The 19,041-nt window shown below is 40.5% G+C and overlaps 1 protein-coding gene across 1 annotated transcript in view; it reads left to right on the top strand.

The window, feature by feature from the left end:
• Positions 1 to 18,515, top strand: part of RAD51C (RAD51 paralog C) — a 19,363-nt gene extending 848 nt beyond the window's left edge. Inside the window, exons 2-10 of the mRNA XM_009882729.1 lie at positions 3 to 120; positions 1,111 to 1,369; positions 1,623 to 1,789; positions 2,808 to 2,941; positions 5,727 to 5,858; positions 8,184 to 8,250; positions 11,803 to 11,863; positions 14,459 to 14,519; positions 18,195 to 18,515. Of these exons, the coding sequence (XP_009881031.1) occupies positions 3 to 120; positions 1,111 to 1,369; positions 1,623 to 1,789; positions 2,808 to 2,941; positions 5,727 to 5,858; positions 8,184 to 8,250; positions 11,803 to 11,863; positions 14,459 to 14,519; positions 18,195 to 18,296 (1,101 nt within the window). The 3' untranslated portion in view covers positions 18,297 to 18,515. The remainder of the gene's footprint in view (positions 1 to 2; positions 121 to 1,110; positions 1,370 to 1,622; positions 1,790 to 2,807; positions 2,942 to 5,726; positions 5,859 to 8,183; positions 8,251 to 11,802; positions 11,864 to 14,458; positions 14,520 to 18,194) is intronic.
• Positions 18,516 to 19,041: the final 526 nt, after the last annotated feature.

Genomic DNA, 19,041 nt, shown 5'->3' with positions numbered 1-19,041 from the left:
AGGCGCCCCGCAGCCGCCTCACGGGGCCGTCCTCCCCCCACACACACACTTCGGGCGGGTCTCTCCCGCAGCCCTTCCCTCAGCTTTCCGCGGAGCTTTCGGCGGAGCTTAGCGGCGAGGGTGGGGTCGGAGCGGCGTTTCGCGTGTCGGGGCGGTTGATGCACATGGGGCGGCTGAGGCAGGGCCCCGGGACATCCCAGCGAGACGGCGGCGAGGCTGGAGAATTGGGAAAAGGAAAATAGTTGCTTTCACGTGTGCCTAAGCGAGAAAAAAAAAAAAAATCCCAACCACACAACAAAACCCTACGATTCTGACAAAATATCCGTGTGACACTGAGTGATGTAAGTGGGGTACAGAAAAAGAACCACCGGAGGATCCTGTCTCTCTTCCTCCAGCTGAGCATGCTTTAAACAAAATAAACGGCTGTAAAGTCATAAATTTGCCTTTTTCAAGAAGCTAAAATAAGATCTGCGCAGCCTTTGTAAGAGGTGTGTCACAGTCATTTGATTATCAGTAGTTTTATTATCTATGAGAGTATGTGGTGATAGTTTTGCCTTGAAGATCACAGTGTAGTAGCTAGATACTGACAGATAGGTGTGTGCACAGATAATCCCGTACATATTCACAGGTATCTCGTCTGTGTTTCAAATCTGAAAATAATGCATAAGGTGCTCATCCCTGAGAATTCAGAGTACCGTCAGTAGGTGTCACTGTCACTTACTAGTCTGCAACCTGACTTCTTTTATAGGACTTTATTTGCTTCAAATGAAATTAACGCTAGCTTATGCAGTGCAGAATAGGTGGTTTGCTCTGCCAGATCTCATCCACTTCTGTGAACAGCAGTTTTGATTTTTTTTATTTGCAGATCACTTACTGTCACCTGAATTCTGAACGCAGGGCATCATCGCTCTGAGTTCTTTTGAAAATCATATCATTAGCTCCGGAGATGTTGGCAAGCTGTGTGCATCGTTATACTGAAAAGATTAATATTTTTGTGTTACGCTGCAGAATGATCAGGTTCTGTCAAAAAAATTGAATTACCTCTTCATACTTTAAATAAATCACTGTTTATATAAATAAGGTAGTGTTTCATAATTTTGACTCTTCTAGAAATTGGAATCTCCAAAGAAGAGGCTCTGGAAGCATTACAGGTTGTGAGGCAGGAATGTCACGGGGATGCAGTAAGCACTGCTGGGGTGTCAGGTGCCACCAGAAAGTGCACAGCGCTGGAACTTCTGGAAGAAGAGCAAGCCCAGGGCTTCATCATCACCTTTTGTTCAGCACTAGACAATATCCTGGGAGGTGGTGTGCAGCTAACAAAAATCACCGAGATCTGTGGAGCGCCCGGTGTTGGGAAAACACAGCTGTGGTATTTTATTTTTAGATTACTTTTGTGCAACTGAGAATCACTTTTCTTTGTTTAGTTTAACTATGAAGAGGGTTCATTTTTCTTGTTGTCATTACTTCAATCTCTGATTCTTACACAGCATTATAAATATGATAATGGCTCTCCTGCTTCCTGTTCCATGTATTCCTCAGCAGAAACATCTCTTTAGGAGTGAGCTGGGAGGGGAGAGTTTTGCGATGTAAATATTTCTCTTTTTTTCTCTTTCCCACGGCAGTATGCAGTTGGCAGTAGACGTACAGATACCAGAATGCTTTGGGGGCGTAGCTGGAGAAGCCGTGTTCATTGATACTGAAGGAAGTTTTATGGTAGACAGAGTAGTGGATATTGCAACTGCCTGTGTGCAGCATTGCCAGCTTATTGCTGAAGCTCATCAAGAAGAAGGTATGTTGCTAAGTCATTTCTTTCTGCCTAGTAGGCTAGGATCTGAGGGAAACTAAGTCTCATAGGCTGTGGGTTTACAGTTTGAGGGTCTCAGCACCAGTACTGGCTTAAGGAGTTCTTGCTGCCAGCCTTTCATTTCCACCTGTATGTATCATACCGTGAACTGCATCAGTGTGTGGACCCATGCTGCAGACTGAGCTCATCTACTTTAATAATAATTCTTTTTCTACATGGTGATTTGCAGATTTTTTTAGGTACGTGGGGTTTGGGGCTTTGTCTTTTCTTTCTTTTTTTTTTTTTAACACAAGTCACTTTAATTATCAAATGTACAGCAAAACCCAAACACAACTCTGTCAGCAAAACTGAGGGATAATGTGCTGCAACACAGGGGCAGGAAGAGCAGCTGGGGAAAGAGAAAAGGAATGGCAGAATTTCTTAAGACAATGTTGCTGCTGAAGTCCCATTTTGTAAAACTGCAGCTGGAATTCAGCTCCTTCATAAAGTCAATATAGCCAGGTTGCATTTAATGAAGAGTTTTATTCTATGTCATCAGTGTGTTGGGGATACTGACACAACTTTTTTGTTACTCTTAGAGTATTTTATCCAGCAAACTTCTGTTTGAACAGCTGTAGAAGGACAGCATATTAAATGAGCTACTGCCTGTACATTAAACAATGGATGATTAATAGTCACTGTAGTCCTCTGGTGGTGTTCTGGCTTGAAAATGATTTACTGGAAAAGTTCTTTTTTTAAAAATAAATTTTTCATTTTTGGAGCACTCCCTTGGAGGCTCCAGTGTATCTCAGTGCAAATGCTGAGATAGCATCTGCTCACCACCTTCTTGACTTTCAAGCCAGATGGAAGGTATGTTTCCCACACTCTTTACCTTGACTGTTCCTGGTTCTGGGGGTTTTGCTGTTGCTATATGTAGAAAGCATAGTTTGGTAGAGTGATGAAAGTAGCAATATGCTGGCACAGACTTCTGACTCATTTTACTCATCTATTTATTTGTTCTCAGATCATCTGAAAGCTTTGGAGACTTTCTCTCTTGAAAGTATCCTTTCTCACATATATTACTTCCGTTGCCGTGACTACATAGAGCTGCTTGCACAGGTCTACCTCCTCCCAGACTTTCTTTCGGAGCATTCAAAGGTAAGGGTTACTGCAGACTTACCAGAAGATATGACTCATCTTCACAGGAAAGATTTTCAAGGATACTAATCTGGTATAATGAGTAACATGCGTAACACCTTAGTACCTTATCAGCTTGCCAGCAATATATTGACTGATGCTAGAGTACAAATGTAAAACTTGCATGCTTGTTAGCTTTTTCATTCCCATCCCAATTACTCTTGAGAGTAATTTGCTTTTGCTCCCACTGCTGCCATCATCTTGGATCTCCACTTTCAGGTGAGGGTACTGGATCACGTGTTGTTACATTTCTATGAGCGCTGGGTTATGAATCATCACACAACTGCTTTACAAAACAGTCTCTGAGCCAGGTGTGCGTGTGGTGACCATGATGCAGGGGGATCAGAAAGGCTTAGTGCCATTTTTTTTGTGCTAGAAGATCACTGAAGACGGGAAGCATCCTGCACCATCTTGGTATCCAGAAAGTGACTCTTCTCCTTCTTTCTAATACATCTTCTGTTGCTACAAGCAACCAGAGCCTGCAGCTTCAGTCTTGGGTGGACTACAGCCAAAAGGTTTCCTAGTACCTAGTGTCTTAGTGAAATGCTATTGTAAGGCAGATTTTCACCACCTCCCTTCCAGACTTGTAGATTCTGCACAGCAGATCACTCCCTAACAAGATTCAGGGAAGATGGCTTGTGCCTCATTCTAACAGAGTACAAATCCGTGTTGTTTAGTTAGATTGTCTTTTGCATATCATTTCCATTTTTGGAAGCTGTTATGTTCTTGAAAGCGCAGATGGGAGTCTTACTTTTGCTTAGTGTAGTCTGGTATTTCCCTTTCTCTGCCAGGTACTAACGGTGCCCTGTTGTGTTTGCTCTTGTGGAAAGTACATGGCTTCATTAGCACAGTTACACTGGGCTGCAGTTCTCTGGTACCATCTGTGCTGATTATCTGTGCTTGGCCTGGAGCCTGAAATACTGAAGGTTGCAGGAGAACCGTAAGACCTTCTGGTGGTTTCTTGGACAGGCTATAAGTGACTTGACAGATTGTTCATTGAGGTCCAGCTCTCATTAAAATTAGTCTGATCCCTCTGTGCAGACCTGGAGCTGAGACTGGGACCACAGGAAACCTCCAGCTTTTAGGGGGGTTTTGAGACATACATAGTTGTAGAGGGTGTCATTTGGTAATATGATTTAGTTTGAGATCTTGTTAGTAATATGAGAAAGACCAATAATATGAAAAAGACTGTGTTAGAAAATACTCTTGTCATAATAAACATAATTCTTTAAGGTCTGGTAGAGACAAACTGACATAGAGAAGGCATGTGTGTTACAAAGCTTTCTTGATATAGCCTACTTCTGAACACTTTGAGTCTAGTTGTTTGCTATTTTATAACAAGTGCAACTGGGAGAAAATAAACTAACTTGCATCCTACCTGGACATACTCATCTGATAGGCAAGTTATATAACTATGTATAGATTCCTTTTTAGCATGAGTCATGCTTATACTATTAAACTGATTGTTCTTAAAGTAAAAAAAATATGCATGAGGAAGATGTACAGGCTTATAGAAAAGAATTTGCAGGAAGGAGTAAAAATGAGAAAACAGAAGAATATCGTATTTTAATTCTAACTTTTTAATCTTCTTTTTCAAATTAAGATTATTTTTTTTCAGTTGGAGGCCCAGGGCAATTTCATAGAGTGAAACTTTACAGTTTGCTGCAGGCTTGTATATTCCAATCATAAAGCTACTTCCCAGTAATGAGTTAAATCAATAATACAGAAAATCAGTTTTCTTGTGTTGTTTCCAAGTTGTTGTCTTGTGCATTAATGCAAGAACCTAGGATTCGAGTGACATCTGAACATGCAGACACCGCAAGACTATCCATCTCCCTTCTGTATTTCAGACAAACTTGGGTCATCAAAACAGGTACAACAAATGAAGTTAGAATAAATCCAAATCCCAGACTAATGTTTACATAGTGTCTTGAGGGTGATGAGCCAGCGACAGTATTGTGCTCTAGCTTCAGCTAATGATTGCTACAAAAGAAATAATTCAGCAAAGCAAACATCTTCAGGCAAGATAGACACTCGGCTCCATTGCATAGTGTCTGGAACGTCTTTGAGCATCTGTTAAAATATATGTTTCTAAGATAGATCTCTGATACGAGTCTTAGGATTGGAGGAGTTATCTTAACGGTGACTACAGACAGCATGCATTCTAATTTTGGTTTGGATTTAATTGTGAGGGAGAAGGTGAAATAAATTAGTGTTTGTGGAGAGTTGAATGAAGTACAATTCTCATGTTTAATGATTGTTTTTCTCCAGCTTCTCTTCTGCAAGGCTTTAAGTCCAGCTTTGTTATTTTGTATTCTGTATCAGGTGCTGCAGAGGTAAGTCAGCTGTAAGTGAGCGAGCTTAGAAACTGGAAACAGTCAGAAGGGCAGCTCTGTGCCGAGTTAACTAACGGGAGAGCTTAGTGCAGTGTTCTGTTTAAGCTAGCGCAGCTCTGGTCTGAGCCAGTATCTATGCATAATGCAGAACTGCACTTAGCAAGGGTACTGGTATGTTGGGAGCTTGAGGCTCTTTACCCTGCACTTTTGTGGAGTGCTGGTTGTCTCATATTTATAGAGACAATAGGCGTTACGCGGGCATGCACATGAAATAAATTTGACATCATGAAATAAAAGATTGTCATCACATTACATAAAACGTTCCAATGCACTTAAAAAGAAGTCTTACTGCTTTTTGTCATTGGTTTGTAGAATAATAAAGGTAGTTTTTCCTTTTCTTCTGTGTTCAGGTCCGACTGGTGGTAGTTGATGGAATTGCATTTCCTTTTCGCCATGACTTTGAAGACCTCTCACTACGAACAAGACTTTTGAATGGTCTGGCACAACAGCTGATCATCATAGCAAATGATCATAAATCAGCGGTAAGTCTGGAGCAGGTTTAAATCACAAAAGATGCTACTTTGGAATAAATACATTACAAAGAATTAAGCAAATGTGCTTTGTGATTGTCTATAAATAGCAAAATAAAACTGCGAGAATGTCCTGTACATTCATAGAATCATCGAATCATCATTCATATTTGCCAGTTTGGCTGGTAAATGTAGATGGATTGCACAGGCAAAACTGTTCAGGAGGAAAACTCCCAGACTTGCCAAAATAAGTAAAATTTGCATTAAAAGCATCCTGTGGATCTTAATTAAATGGTAGCATATCAATTTGCCATGCTGTTTTACATCATCTTCTTTAATGATTTAGTTGGACAAGGAACACTTCTTTGGTGACTTTTACCAACAAAGCGAGCGCATTACAATACATGAGAGTGTTTAGCAGTTCCAACATAACTTTCCACTTTTCATTTAAAAATAAGCTGCGGTGTTAGTGGAGGAACTGTTCTTAGGGAGGAAAACCACTTTATCTGATAGTTTGGCTTGCTCTTCTGGCATCCATAGAGACCCATAGCTTCCTTCCTGGGCATTGTTTCTACGTCATTTACGCCAATATGGAGGCCAGCAAATCTGCAGCCGCGTAGCCAGCAGATGGCACTCAGAAGCTGCATCTGTTCCAGAAGTTGTTTTGGCAAGTCTTTTACAGCACAGAAAAGCATTGTTCAGGAATTAGAGCTTACACAGTCTCAAAATGGTGCTTGTGCCTGTAACTGTTTCCAGGTGACTTGCAACCTTGTCACCCACAACTCTCTTGCGCAATTGGCTTTTGTTCCTAACTGCTAAAAATAAGCCTCCCCTTGTGCTTCCTCTGATAGCTGCAGGAAGGGAAAGAGCACAGCTCTGCATTCCGCCTGGGTTAGGTGATTGGCCTTGCTGCTGAAAGCATACCCTCCCTCTCGCCCTGACATGAATTATGAAGCTTCTTCCTGCTGGTGTGGGCACCAAGGGAGAGGAATCTTCTATGACTGCTTAATTTGCACAGCCTCCAGTTTACTGAGTGCTTTCACTCATAAATTTGGTATCTGGTGACCTTGAACAGGAGCAGTTGTCATTGTACAGTCTTTTTTCCTTTGGTCAATGGAAACACATTTCTGTTGAACAAGTGAGCAGTTTAGTACAAACGCTTGCTAAATAAATACCTGATAAAGAAGTGATCAATCACAGAGCTTCAGAAATAATTTAGGTCAGAGTGGCCCTCTTGTTAGTTTTTGAGTTGGTTCCATGTAGCTTGCAAGCAGTCTAAAGTCAGCTTGCATGCCAGAGATTGCTGTCGGGCAGCACAGCTGGGCAGTCTGAGTGCTCTAATATGGTAGGAAGTAAGGTCCTTTAGTTTCTGAGGCTGAACTCAGTGGGTTGTGCTAGGATGCCCAGACCAGCCCTTCTCCAGCAGTGAGGTGGGGAGCCTGTTCGGGGCTGTTATCATCCATAAACCAGGAGTTAATTCTCTAAAATACGCAATCTATGTCTTGGGGCTTTCAGCTATGTGAATGTTTTGGCGCGTGCTCGGTGGAATTGCTTGCTCTAGCACACTTTTCTAACTGTTCAAACAAGAATCATACAAGCATGTCAAACAATGAAAACCCCTAGGGTTTAAGATAGGTACAATTTTTTATTTTTCATTTTTAATGAACTTTGCAATTAATATTCCTGGCTCTTTTCTGTCTCACCCACCCCCACTTCTACCAGGGATCTAACCTAGACTGTCTGTGAACCTCCTACGAGTGATTCTTGCTGCGAAAACACTCCCCCGCTCTGTCTGTTCACTTTCATTCTGCTTTGTATTGTACCCACTTGCGCATTTTTAGACTACAAGGTGCAGAAATTCTGTTAATCACTAGGTTTATGCATGTTTTGAGCAGCACCACCGAGTTCATTTATGCCACAGTGACTGAAATCTGTCTCTTCGTAGAGGGCTAGTACAAGTCACGTGCACCAAAATACATACCCAAACACGATTTAGTACAAATACGGTGGAATATACAAGTTGTGTAGAGTTTGCATCCCTTGGGAATGGAGAAATTTAGGGTTCTTTAAAGTCTTGAATGAAAGAAATCTACCTTCAATGCAAAATGAAAATGCATTTTGCAGGGTTTTCCTATTTTGTTTTGGCTATTGAGAAAGGATGAGGCACCTTTACAGTTTCTTCTTGTTAACACAGAAGCTTCATTACAGTAGCAAGAGTTTTGCCTGAGTAACTACTTTATTGGTAAAAGCTTTTTGAAAAATCCCTCTCTTCCCTCCCACCAGTATGCTTCTTTTCTGAAGATTTTCTTGTTTGTTTGCTTCTGTTTCCTCTTTTAGGTAGTTCTGACAAACCAAATGACGACAAGGATTGGACAAAGCCAGTCCACATTGGTACCTGCTTTAGGTAGGTGTTTGGCTTGTGAGTTGAAAACTGAGTTAATCTTCAAACATATGACTTCCTTTCTTTTGGCATCATGTACGAAGAAAATGAAATTGTTTGCTGAATTTCTGCAGTGTAGCAGAATCCGTGGTGAAACTATTAGACCTGTCTGGAACTGCTAGCATTGTGGAACTCTACAGTACGGCTTATCTGTGTCAGCATCGTCATTATAATTAGCAAGTATCAAATTTTATTCTTAACTCAAACACAGTGTGCAGATTAGAGTCCTGGTTAGATTTTTTGAAAAGCAATTACAAATATTTTTAAAAGTCATGACCTTTTTAGATTGCAGAAACTCACAGATTAAGAGTGTTGCTGGATTATTTTTTTTCCTTTTTAACCCAAAACTTTTAATTCTAAACTTGATATTAGATCTATCAGTATTCCTTCAGATGACTGAATCACCCTTTATAGGGAAGCAGTCGGTACTAAGAACTCTGTGCCTAACTAGGTTTTTAGATGTGCAGCTAACGTATTGCAGCCTTCCCTGAGGATCTGAGGCTGAGGAGTTGCCTCTGTTCCAGCCACAGCTGTGTCAGCTAAGGAGGCCACAACCCCTGCAGGAGGTCACTGCTGCGTCCTGTATGCTCCTGAGCTGTTGATGTGATTGGCTTCCAATCCGTTTTTGCCAAAAGTGGGCCCAGTAAGCTTGAGCTGTTTAAATAATAAGTAAACCTCTGATGAATCGGATAACTCACACTGAAATTGGCTAGTGAATGATCATGCAAAAAATGTAGGGACGGACCTGGGGGCAGTAAACCTCTAGCAGGAACGTGGTGGTGAACAGGTTAAAGCACAGCTTAATGGTTGCACAACCTATGCTGCGATTTCCTAAATTCCCTGAGAATCATTCACTGCCTCCCCAAAACAGTTTAAATTGTTTATTTTGCCGTTACACTTGAACATGTTCCATTAATTATTTGCAAAGGCACATTTAGTTGCTGCATAGCTGGAACTCTCTACCTGTCGCTCTCTACAGTTATGATGCAGAGGGAAGTTCTGTGTGGGATCCACAGCTACAGCCTGCCCATAGTGAGTTTAAGTGTTTTTTACAGGCTGCTCCTGTAATGAGCAGAGTACCTTATATAGACTCTTCTGCTGCGGTCACAGGGGAAAATAGAGCAGTTCTTCTGAAGCAGAGATTTTGACAAATTAAGAAAAAGCTCAGCTTTAAAATCTTATTTCAGGGTGTAACTTTGTATTATTCCACGATGCACTTAAAGGGCACAGATTCTCAGTCCACAGCTTCATTTTCTGTGAACTAAGTAGTGATTCCCTTGTCCTGGAGGGGAGGGAGAAGAAGGGGACAGTACAAAGGCAAAAATGTTCTCAGTGTCTGTACAGGCATTGAACCATTTAGCACAGATGTAAGATAAAATGAACCAATACAGACCATCTCCTTCAAGAATGAGAAGAATGTGGAATTTTGAGCTGTGCGTGCAGATAAAGACCCAGCTTCTGGTTTCTGACCCTTTTTGTAATTTTTGCTTCTTGCTCTCTGATGTATTATTTTTGGCAGCCTTTCTGGCTACAAACTCAAGTAAAGCTAATAGATGTCGTCTTTTTTTAATAGCCAGACCTATTTGAGAGCTGTTGTGGTTATTGAGTCATAGGGACAGCAAAGAATGTGAAGACATTCCGAGTAGGTTATAATTCAAAGATACCATGTATTGTCTTGTGCACATTTTCTTTTACAAACATTCAATTTGACATAACCTCATAGTGCCCCGTGATCGTGACTCTCACCAGAATGTGTGTGTAACCACACGGTGTTGTTAGACTGAGTAGCGTGTACTCTTGCCAAAATGAAAGTTTGTACCAGTTGGTAAAATGTTTAAGCTAAGAGATAGTCCCCTGATCCTAAACAGCAATATCTTAAGTTGAGTGTTTCAGAGTGGTAAAAAGATGTGAATTTATTCCGTAGACTCGGTGCAAGTACTGAGCTGGTGGATTACAAGGTGGTTTTTACGACCCACTCTGAAGGGATGCCATTTCAACACTCTCCTTGTATTGGCTAAGGAACCTCCTGCTCCTCCATGGTTGGTTGTAGCCAAAGGAACTATTGAGGGGAGGGGTCAGCAGCACAACCCCACGTAAAATCAATCCTATTGCCTCCTCTAAACAGGTTTTTCCCCCATTGATTCGTAAGCCTGAGAGACAGCCTTTTCTAAGATTTCACAAGTGCGTTAATCTCTAAACCCTTATTCAGCTTCCTAGCAGAAGGGAAGTTCTTAATTATGAAAAAAAAACAAACAAAAAAGCACAGATGCTGCAAGGTATTAAGTCAAGAGCTTTTTGAAGGGGACAGCTTTCTTTCCCACTAGTGACAGCTAAGCTGGGTGTTCCTAGACATTTCTAGTGGATATATTTAGAAAGGAGGCCAAATATTAATCTGCAGCCAGTTTAACTCAGAAATATATCATTTTACAGTAGCATTTTTCTCTCATATTTGATACAGTTGGAAACATTCTGGTGTGGAATTTGTACCCATTGTAAAATGTGTTTTGATCTCTGACTTGGAACCGTATCTGATAGCCAAAATCTTTAATCTCAACTTAGTTATAGTGGAGCGAGGTCTGGCAGGACGCCTAGAGGGTCAATGTCTTTATTACAGTTGAATCTTTCTTTTTCTTTTCTGTGCTATAATGAATGCCGGAGCACATGGGGCATGTGGGGCTGGTGACATGATGGAGACCAACAAGCGATCCAGGAGTTACGGGGCTGCGTGCAGGTGAATAGGAGAGGCTTGCAGCACTGAACAAAAATGGCTGTTTTAAAATGCAATCCATCTTTGGACTACTGACTGTCTCCTGGGATAAACAGAGAAAAACACCCAATAAAACTGTCTATAAATTGACTGAGCCTGTGGTCAGGTGTGAACTGAAACAGTAGGACTGTTTCTCTTGAAACAGGATAGCGATCCGAACTTCCTTCTCTCCTTCCACTGCACCCCCCTGCCCCTTGCTTTTGGTTGTGTTCCTTTGCATTTTGCTGTCAGAAGCAGAAGACTGCTTCAGGGGCCCTTAATACTTTAATAATCATTGACTTTCTCCCAAAGCTTGTATCCCAAAGGGAGTGATGTTTGCTCATAATTATGCCTGAGAGACAGAATATTGCAATTTTGAAGTAGGATTTAGACATACTCACTAGACTTCTTCAGTAGTAATTAGAAATATCTTTTCTTCCTGCTGCCTGTTTCCAAGATTTGTCTAGTACCTGTCATTTATTAGGTGTATATATAAAATCTTTCTACAAATAAAGAAGTATTGCATCAAGCTCTCTATAAAACGTGCTGTGAGTACAGAGGTTATTAATTGTCTCAGTATATTTGATAAACTAGTTGTGAAATCCTTGCACATACGAAAAAGATGTGATCCGTTACTGCAAGGAAGGTATATACGTTTTTATTGTGGTTTTTTTTTTTTTTTAAAGACTTGTCTAATTTCAGTTCAGTTTACTGATGATGCTGCTGTTATAGGAGATAAATAAAATGGCTTGTTGTTTTGTGTCACCCAGGAGAAAGCTGGGGACATGCTGCTACTGTCCGTTTAATCTTTCACTGGGACAACAGTCAGAGGTAAGTGAAAATGTAGGCCAGTAAGGTACATAATAACACTGACAAGTGTGACATTTGAGAGTCTTTCTCAGACTGGCCCTAGTGGCCCAGCAGGGATTTGAATTTGACTTCTGGCCTTGGTCTGCCATGTCCCAGGCCACTAAGGCTGGAGAGGAGCTTTCTAGTTCAGCCTAAGACAATGTGGGCTGAACTGTCATGCTCCTCCTTCTCCCTGTGGTCAGCGTGCTGCAGTGCTGTACTTTCTTTCTGACAAGATGCCTTCTCTCATCAAAATAGATTATCCTCGTGGCACTTGCTCAGACACAAGAATTTAGGATCTGGTGGCTAGGTAGACAATTTTTTTTACTATCTGCATTTTGTAAGCAGGGATTAGATTTTATTTGCTTCAGTCTTTTAGGCCCCAGTCAGTACAAAGCCGAAGATGCCAAAAGCGGCTTTCCAGCTAGACAGGGATTCTCAGGAGGACGGACTGTAGGGCTACTGGCCCCTAAGCCTCAGTGGCAGCCGCTGGACCTTTCTGCTTTTGAATGCAGCAGGATGGTTCTGCAAAACTGGACAGCTATGCAGATTCCAAGTGACAATGGCCTGCAGAGAGGTAGAAAGAGAGCTGCATTTACTCCTGATGCAGCACTGACCTATGGAAGATGATTTTAGAAGCCCGAAAGAATGAGGATGACCCTTCTAAAACCAGTATGAAGTTCTGTCTGTTGCAATATCTTTTCTGTTTCCTGGTTCTTTTTTCCCCTCTTCACTATATTGCAAGCTCATTTCTCTTTCCTGGTCAGTTAAATTTATCTTGTATATAGTATCACAATGCAGCAGCTTGAGATTAAGAAGCCTTGCTTCAACTCTGTAATCTTCTGCAAACAGCAAACAAAAATGCTACTGGAATGTTGTTGTGCATAGTTTGGCTTGTTAAACTTGAAAGAGAAATGCAGTGACACTTTCTTGTGGAGTTTTGTTTTTTAAATTCTAAGTTTGAAGGCAATGCAGAATGATTACAGCAGGCTGTTTAATTTGGTATTAAATTAACATCACTGATTAGTTAATAGCCTTTATAAGACAGAAGTTGCATCAACATAATGATTGCAGAGGGAACAAAAGTTAATTTTATATATCAAAATTAAAGAGCTTTTTTCTTCTGCGACACAGCAAAGAAGGTTGTGGATACAGGTCCCAGAAAGCAAGCCAAAAATAGACAAACATGTTTTATTTACTGTTCCAAATATGCAGCTGATAACAGAGTGGGCCTGCAGAAGCATAGCAATTCCGATTACAACTGCCTGTCTGCAATGAACTACCTATACCTGATGATCCATCCTGGTTTTGTTGTTCTTGTTTTGATATTAGGTTATAGAGGCACCAAGATGACCCTCTGAGAATCTATTTGCTTTTTTTAAAAAAGAAAAATGTGCTTTGGTCAAATATGATACCTGTCTTTTTCTTCCTCTCTACTACTTAAAATGTCAGAGCTTAATTATAAGGGTTCTCATTGCTGCAAGGAAAGATCCTGTTGAGTCAGAGGCATGCAGCGGAGCTCCAGCTGAGTGCTGTAAAAGCATGGATGATGCAGCTTCAGATTTAGGCTATTTTGTAAAGTATAACCCACCACTTAAATGTTCTGAGGAATTCCCTGTGTAGGTAATACGAAGTGGCAGTGTTCCTCAGGCTGTAATTACGTGCTCTCTAATAGAATGGCACCTCAGGGAGGGGAAAAAAAAACCCAAAAATAATTAACAGGATCTTTGGCAGGGTGTCTTGATACAGAGAGCAGAACACTTTCTATATTGGCTTTACCTAAGTGTAAGTTTTGGGAAGGGGGGCATGGCGCAGACTAGCAGCCCTGGGACTGGTTGGAAAATCCTTTGCTTTTGAGCTGCTTTGCGGTCTTCTATCTATATTATAGATCTTCTAACTATATTGTTATCTATAATACACAAGCATATTATTGGGCTAGGTGCTGTATAAGCACAAATCCAGATGCATTGCAGAGAGTCTAAATGCACAAAATCAAGGAAGTCTTAGAGGAGAAATACAAGGGAAAAAATTTTCTCAAGGTTATGCTGTACGTCAGTGGCAAGGTCAGGCTTATAAATAGAACATCTTACTCCCATTCTCCATCCACTAGGTTATATTGACAGGCTTGTGAAATCTCTAGGAAAAAACCTTCCTTGAAGTATTTGAATTCTTGAAGGTCTCTCCCACCTTTGAGAGGTCAATGAAGAAATGATTGCTTAATGGAGTAGGAGATAATTGTGCTCAAAACCTTTTTTGTTTGCATTTTAAGAAAGTGGCATTTGGAATTAATTCATAATGAATATTCTCCCAAAACCGTGATCAAATACTGTGATGAAACAAGGCTAATTAATCATTCACTCTTTTTAGTAGGTCTACCTTGTATTTGAGCCAACAGGTCATGTAAGGATGGGAATTTGGTATCCACAGTTGAAATGACCTATATGAAAATACATACATAAGAATTCCACTGGCCATCTACCCCATGTTTGTGGGAAAACTTGGGTCTGATCATTTGGTTACTTGGAATTTTTATTACTGTATTCACTAATCATAATTATCTGTTTTTTGTTTAACCAGGTTGGCAACATTGTACAAATCACCGAGTCAGAAGGAGTCAACCATACCATATCACATTACAGTTAGTATTTCTTTTGGGATGGAGGTAGAGATGGGAGCGAACTGTTACCTGTAAAGGAATTTTCAGACACGTAGACAAATCTGAGAATGCTGTTTGCATTCTTTATGTTGCCTTTCAGTTGCCTTTTGAAGGTAACCAGCAATACTGGGATGGCTCCAGGTTTATGAGCATTTTTCACCTTTTCTCTTTAGAAAAATGACCCAGCACATTAGTCCTCTTACAGTTAAAACATTTTGATTTCCAGATCAAATTTACAGGCAGCCCGTCCCCATCTGTTCTTGTGCTAGTACTGCTTATTTTGTCTGCCCTTGATGTTAACTTCTGGCCTAAGTGCAATTACAGAGAACAACCATGCACTGTCTGAGCCTTCATTTTGGGAGACTTGAACAAGCCAAGCTGTTTTCTCACTTGTCGGGTAGGTTGTTGTTTCCCAAGTGGCTCTTGTCTGCATCTGTTCAGCTGACTTTATCTTTTTAGGACAAGGGTGACCAGAATCATACATGGTATTCCAGAGGTATCACCAGTGCTTTGTGCCATACATATTTCCACATCTCGGCTCTAAGTGCATTGCCTGATATAACCTAGGTTGTATTTATCTCTTTCATAGTTCCATCCTACCGGTAACCCTATCACCAGCCCAATATATACAGACTTTTCTCTGCTGTCACTGTCGTATGAGGAGCTTCCAGCTTATGGCTGGAGTCCTTATTCATCCCTAGTTAAATCCTGTGATTATTTTCTTTTGTGGAGTGCTTAGATACATATTAATGAGAACACATACTGTCTAAGCTGTATCTAGGTTTAAAAAAAACCCCACCACTCGACTCTTATATCTTCAAATGTCAGATACATAGGTACATGCCATAACTATTTGCTGTGTGTCCTCATGGAAACACGTTGCCATAGCATTTCCTGCAGATTTTAATGCTGCCATAAGCTGAGATCTTCAAACTATTGAATAGAAATCAGATTTTTTAAAACCCTGAATGTATTCAACTGTACAGAAGAAATACTACAGAGAGAGATATATATATATTCTTCGTTCTGTAAAGACTGGAAGGGTAAGTGGGACTACGTCCCAAGGTTGTTTGGATCATGTGACGTGAGTGTGCAGCCCTTTTTCTCCAGCTGACAAACAGACAGATTTTATCTTAGACAGCTTAATTGCCTTTTCCCTTCAGTTTTATATCCATCATAAAACAGCTATGCTGTCTTCTTCTGTGTGAATGCACACAATCTTGAAATACAGTTGAGAATGTATCCTAATCAAAGATTAGTTAAAACTTAAGATTATCCCTGTGTTTTTTTTCCCTTAATCCTGTTGAGCTGCTTCAGCAGACGGTTTCTGTAAGTAAAAAATGTATTATCCCTGCTTCTTTCATGAAATTCAGATCTGATGGTAACAGTCTGCTGTTATCATTTCTCATTCCCTTTGCCGTAGCTTAACTGGAAGGTGTAAATACATGTTCAGTGTTTCCAAATCTGATCTAGCACATCTATGTATACAAAAACAGATAATTAAAATAATAACAAATTCCTCAAGCCTAGATCCTCAAAGATGTTCAGGCTTATGCAAATTGTTACCGTTGACCAACTGGCTGTTCAGTGCCTGTAAGCCGATGGAGAAGCGTGTCACTTAGTGACCGAGCTCTAGTTCTTTTTCAGCTGTGTCCTTTCCGGCACACTGGCAAGTCGGTCACCACTCTGAGCAAGTGTGGAAGCTGTGGAACACCTATGACATGAAATAGAGTTTCTTTCACTGGCTGATAAGGATTCATTCTTAAATGCAGAGTATAGAAATGTAAATTGATTTATGCACAAGGGAGTAAGTAGATCATCTGATTCACCTAAATTTTCCAGGTAATGTGACCTGATTATTTGATTGTGAAAGACAGAGCCAGGACCTATATTCTGGGTAGGAATTGTCAGTATTTCCCTGAACTGTGGAGGTCTGCCAGGCTAGCAATGGGAATACCGCTCAAGTAATAAAGCCATCTACCTTTGTCAGTCGTGATGCAGTCTGTAGACCCTAGAAGACATTAAAGTACACCTCGAAATACCATAGACTTTGTAGGTCCAGTGAGCCTTTTTAAGCCTTGGTTCTGTTAGCTACATTCTCTCCATCTAAAATCCACTAACAGGCTTCACATATATATACAAAATTCTTGTATTTTCCAGGGGCTATGCCCAGAAGGTACATGCCTTTAACTAAATGCAAAACATCCATACTAAGCAGCCTACTTTATCGTGTTCTGGCCTTTATAACCATCGGAATGCTTTCGCTGGGAGTCTAGCATGCTGGATTAAGTGGATTCTTGGCTACAGATCCACCTTTGTGCCTAAGGGAAATGGCAGAGATTAGATGCAAGCAGCAGTGAAACACTAAACTTGAAGATTCCCCATTATGCTATTTAGAATAACACTTGAGTTGCTTATAATAGCAGAGGGACTGCACAAATGCTGCCCTTGTGGCACCTCTTGCTGTTTGTTCCTTTAAAAACATAGCAGTCTGCGTGAGGTGATGCATTTAGAAATAGAAATACAGACACGGGAAACTTAAGCAAAACATTTTGATGGAGTAGTTTTTTTTGTTTTGGATTGATCTTGGTGTGGGACACACTGGCATTTTAGAAAAGTCTCATGCCTGATAGTGATTCTGCCCGCTTTTTCACACTGCACCAACCTAAAATGTCAGCTTTCCTGAAATGCTCTCATCCCTGCCTTGTCTCTACCTGAGCATTTAGGATCCCCAAAGCAATTTCTTTTTCTGATTAACCCCTTTTCCTCTCTAAGTCTGCACTGCAGTGATAGTCTTCACTGAGCTGTCAGCAGTGCTCCCTGCACGGCGTTTGTCTGGAGATGGGAAGACAGGCAGTGGCAGGCTTCATGTAACATCTCGCTATCTCCATCTGCATTGATGACATGTTTAACTAACTGATTTTCCAGATCTTTCATATTTTAAAATCTTTTAAAATCATTCAATTGTGAGCCAAGGTAACAGAAAATATGAACGGTACTAAGCCAAATAGATCACTTTAAGCTTTCTCCTGAGTAGCAGCATCTAGTTTTCACGTCTACATTTAGTTTTTGGCAGTTGAAGGCTCTCATCCCATTGCATCCCATAAATTACTATGCTGGGACAGTCCTTGCAGTCTAGAGACTGATTCAGAGATGCTGTTCTCTTAACGATGTCTCATTGATGTTTTCAGTTCATTAAGTAGATACATGAAACAAAAATACCCTAGGTTTTAGAGATTCGTGGTTTTATTTCTGAAAATGACTGAGGCCATTAATGCAGTTGTCTCCTTTCTTCTGTGGGGGCTCGAATAAGGGCTGAAGGATTTGGCTTTTAATTTATTTAAATAGGCAACATAAGTTAATTTACAGAGAAGCACTACTTTAAAGCCATAGGGTTATAAGTGGTAAAATGAAAATGATAGCCTGGTTGGTGAAAATAAAGTACGTTTAAAAAATAAAGTGAGGAGAGACAGTTACTATTTGGCATGTGTGTTGAAAAGCTTGCAGTTCTGAGTTTAGCCTGGTCTATAAATGGTCTGTGGCCGCTCATCTAAAATAAATGACAGCATCATACCTTATTCTGATCTTCTGGGAACTAGTTACTCATGCTTTATATCCATAGAAGTGTTATCACATGATTTTGCTTATATGTTACAGTCTCATGGCTTCCGAGATGTGCAGCCTCCAGCTGTCACTCAAAATGCAGAAGATACTGAAATGAACCCTCGCAAACGGCCACGGAGAGAAGAGGAAAAGTAATAGCGATTCAAAAGTTGAATGTTAAAAAATGTGTGCTACGTGAGAACAGTTGTGTAGTGAACATGCAACCAAAGGTAGCCTGAGAGACTCTAACTTAAATTCCTACTCTGGACATTGTTTTAACATTAAGACTGCAATATGCAAATTTCTGTCGCAGGGAATTCCTTTGTGTATGGCTTAATTTTACTTTTATAATAAAAATCTATGTTTTCTATAACAAGAGGCTTTAGGTTTTTTGGGGGAGGAGAAGAATACAACTACTTCTTTTACTCTGGGTAAAAAAACAATTAAATGCAAACATCTAATGCAGTACATTTAATGACACAGGTCTTGATCGCTCATCTGGTTTTCTCTGTATCTGAATTTTAACAAGGTTTCACACAGCAGTCTGCTCACGTGCCTCAGATTAGGGCAGAAGGCAGTGGAGCTGCTGATGGATGTTCTAAGATAAATACATGCCGAAATGCTCTGCCAGATTGGGGCATCAGCCCTCACCTGCTGCAAAGCCCTTGATCAAGGACAATCAAAGCACTGTTTTGAACTTCTCATTTATCTTGTAGTGGTAACAATAGAGACGAAAGTCTGGATCTGAAGGACAAAAGATTTAATCCAGCATGGTAATTCTATGTTCCTTTCTTAGTAAGAATATCTTACTATCACTCAAGCTTGAACCAAACTGCTGCATAGCCTTTAGCTGACATGTTCTTTTACCAAAGCACTCTGGATGAAGATTCCGTAGTAAGAA

The sequence above is a fragment of the Charadrius vociferus genome, unplaced genomic scaffold (genome assembly GCF_000708025.1).
Source record: "Charadrius vociferus isolate BGI_N301 unplaced genomic scaffold, ASM70802v2 scaffold793, whole genome shotgun sequence".
Taxonomy (NCBI): domain Eukaryota; kingdom Metazoa; phylum Chordata; class Aves; order Charadriiformes; family Charadriidae; genus Charadrius; species Charadrius vociferus.
Note: the sequence above shows the minus strand (reverse complement) of the source record. Positions and strands in the feature narration are given on the sequence as shown.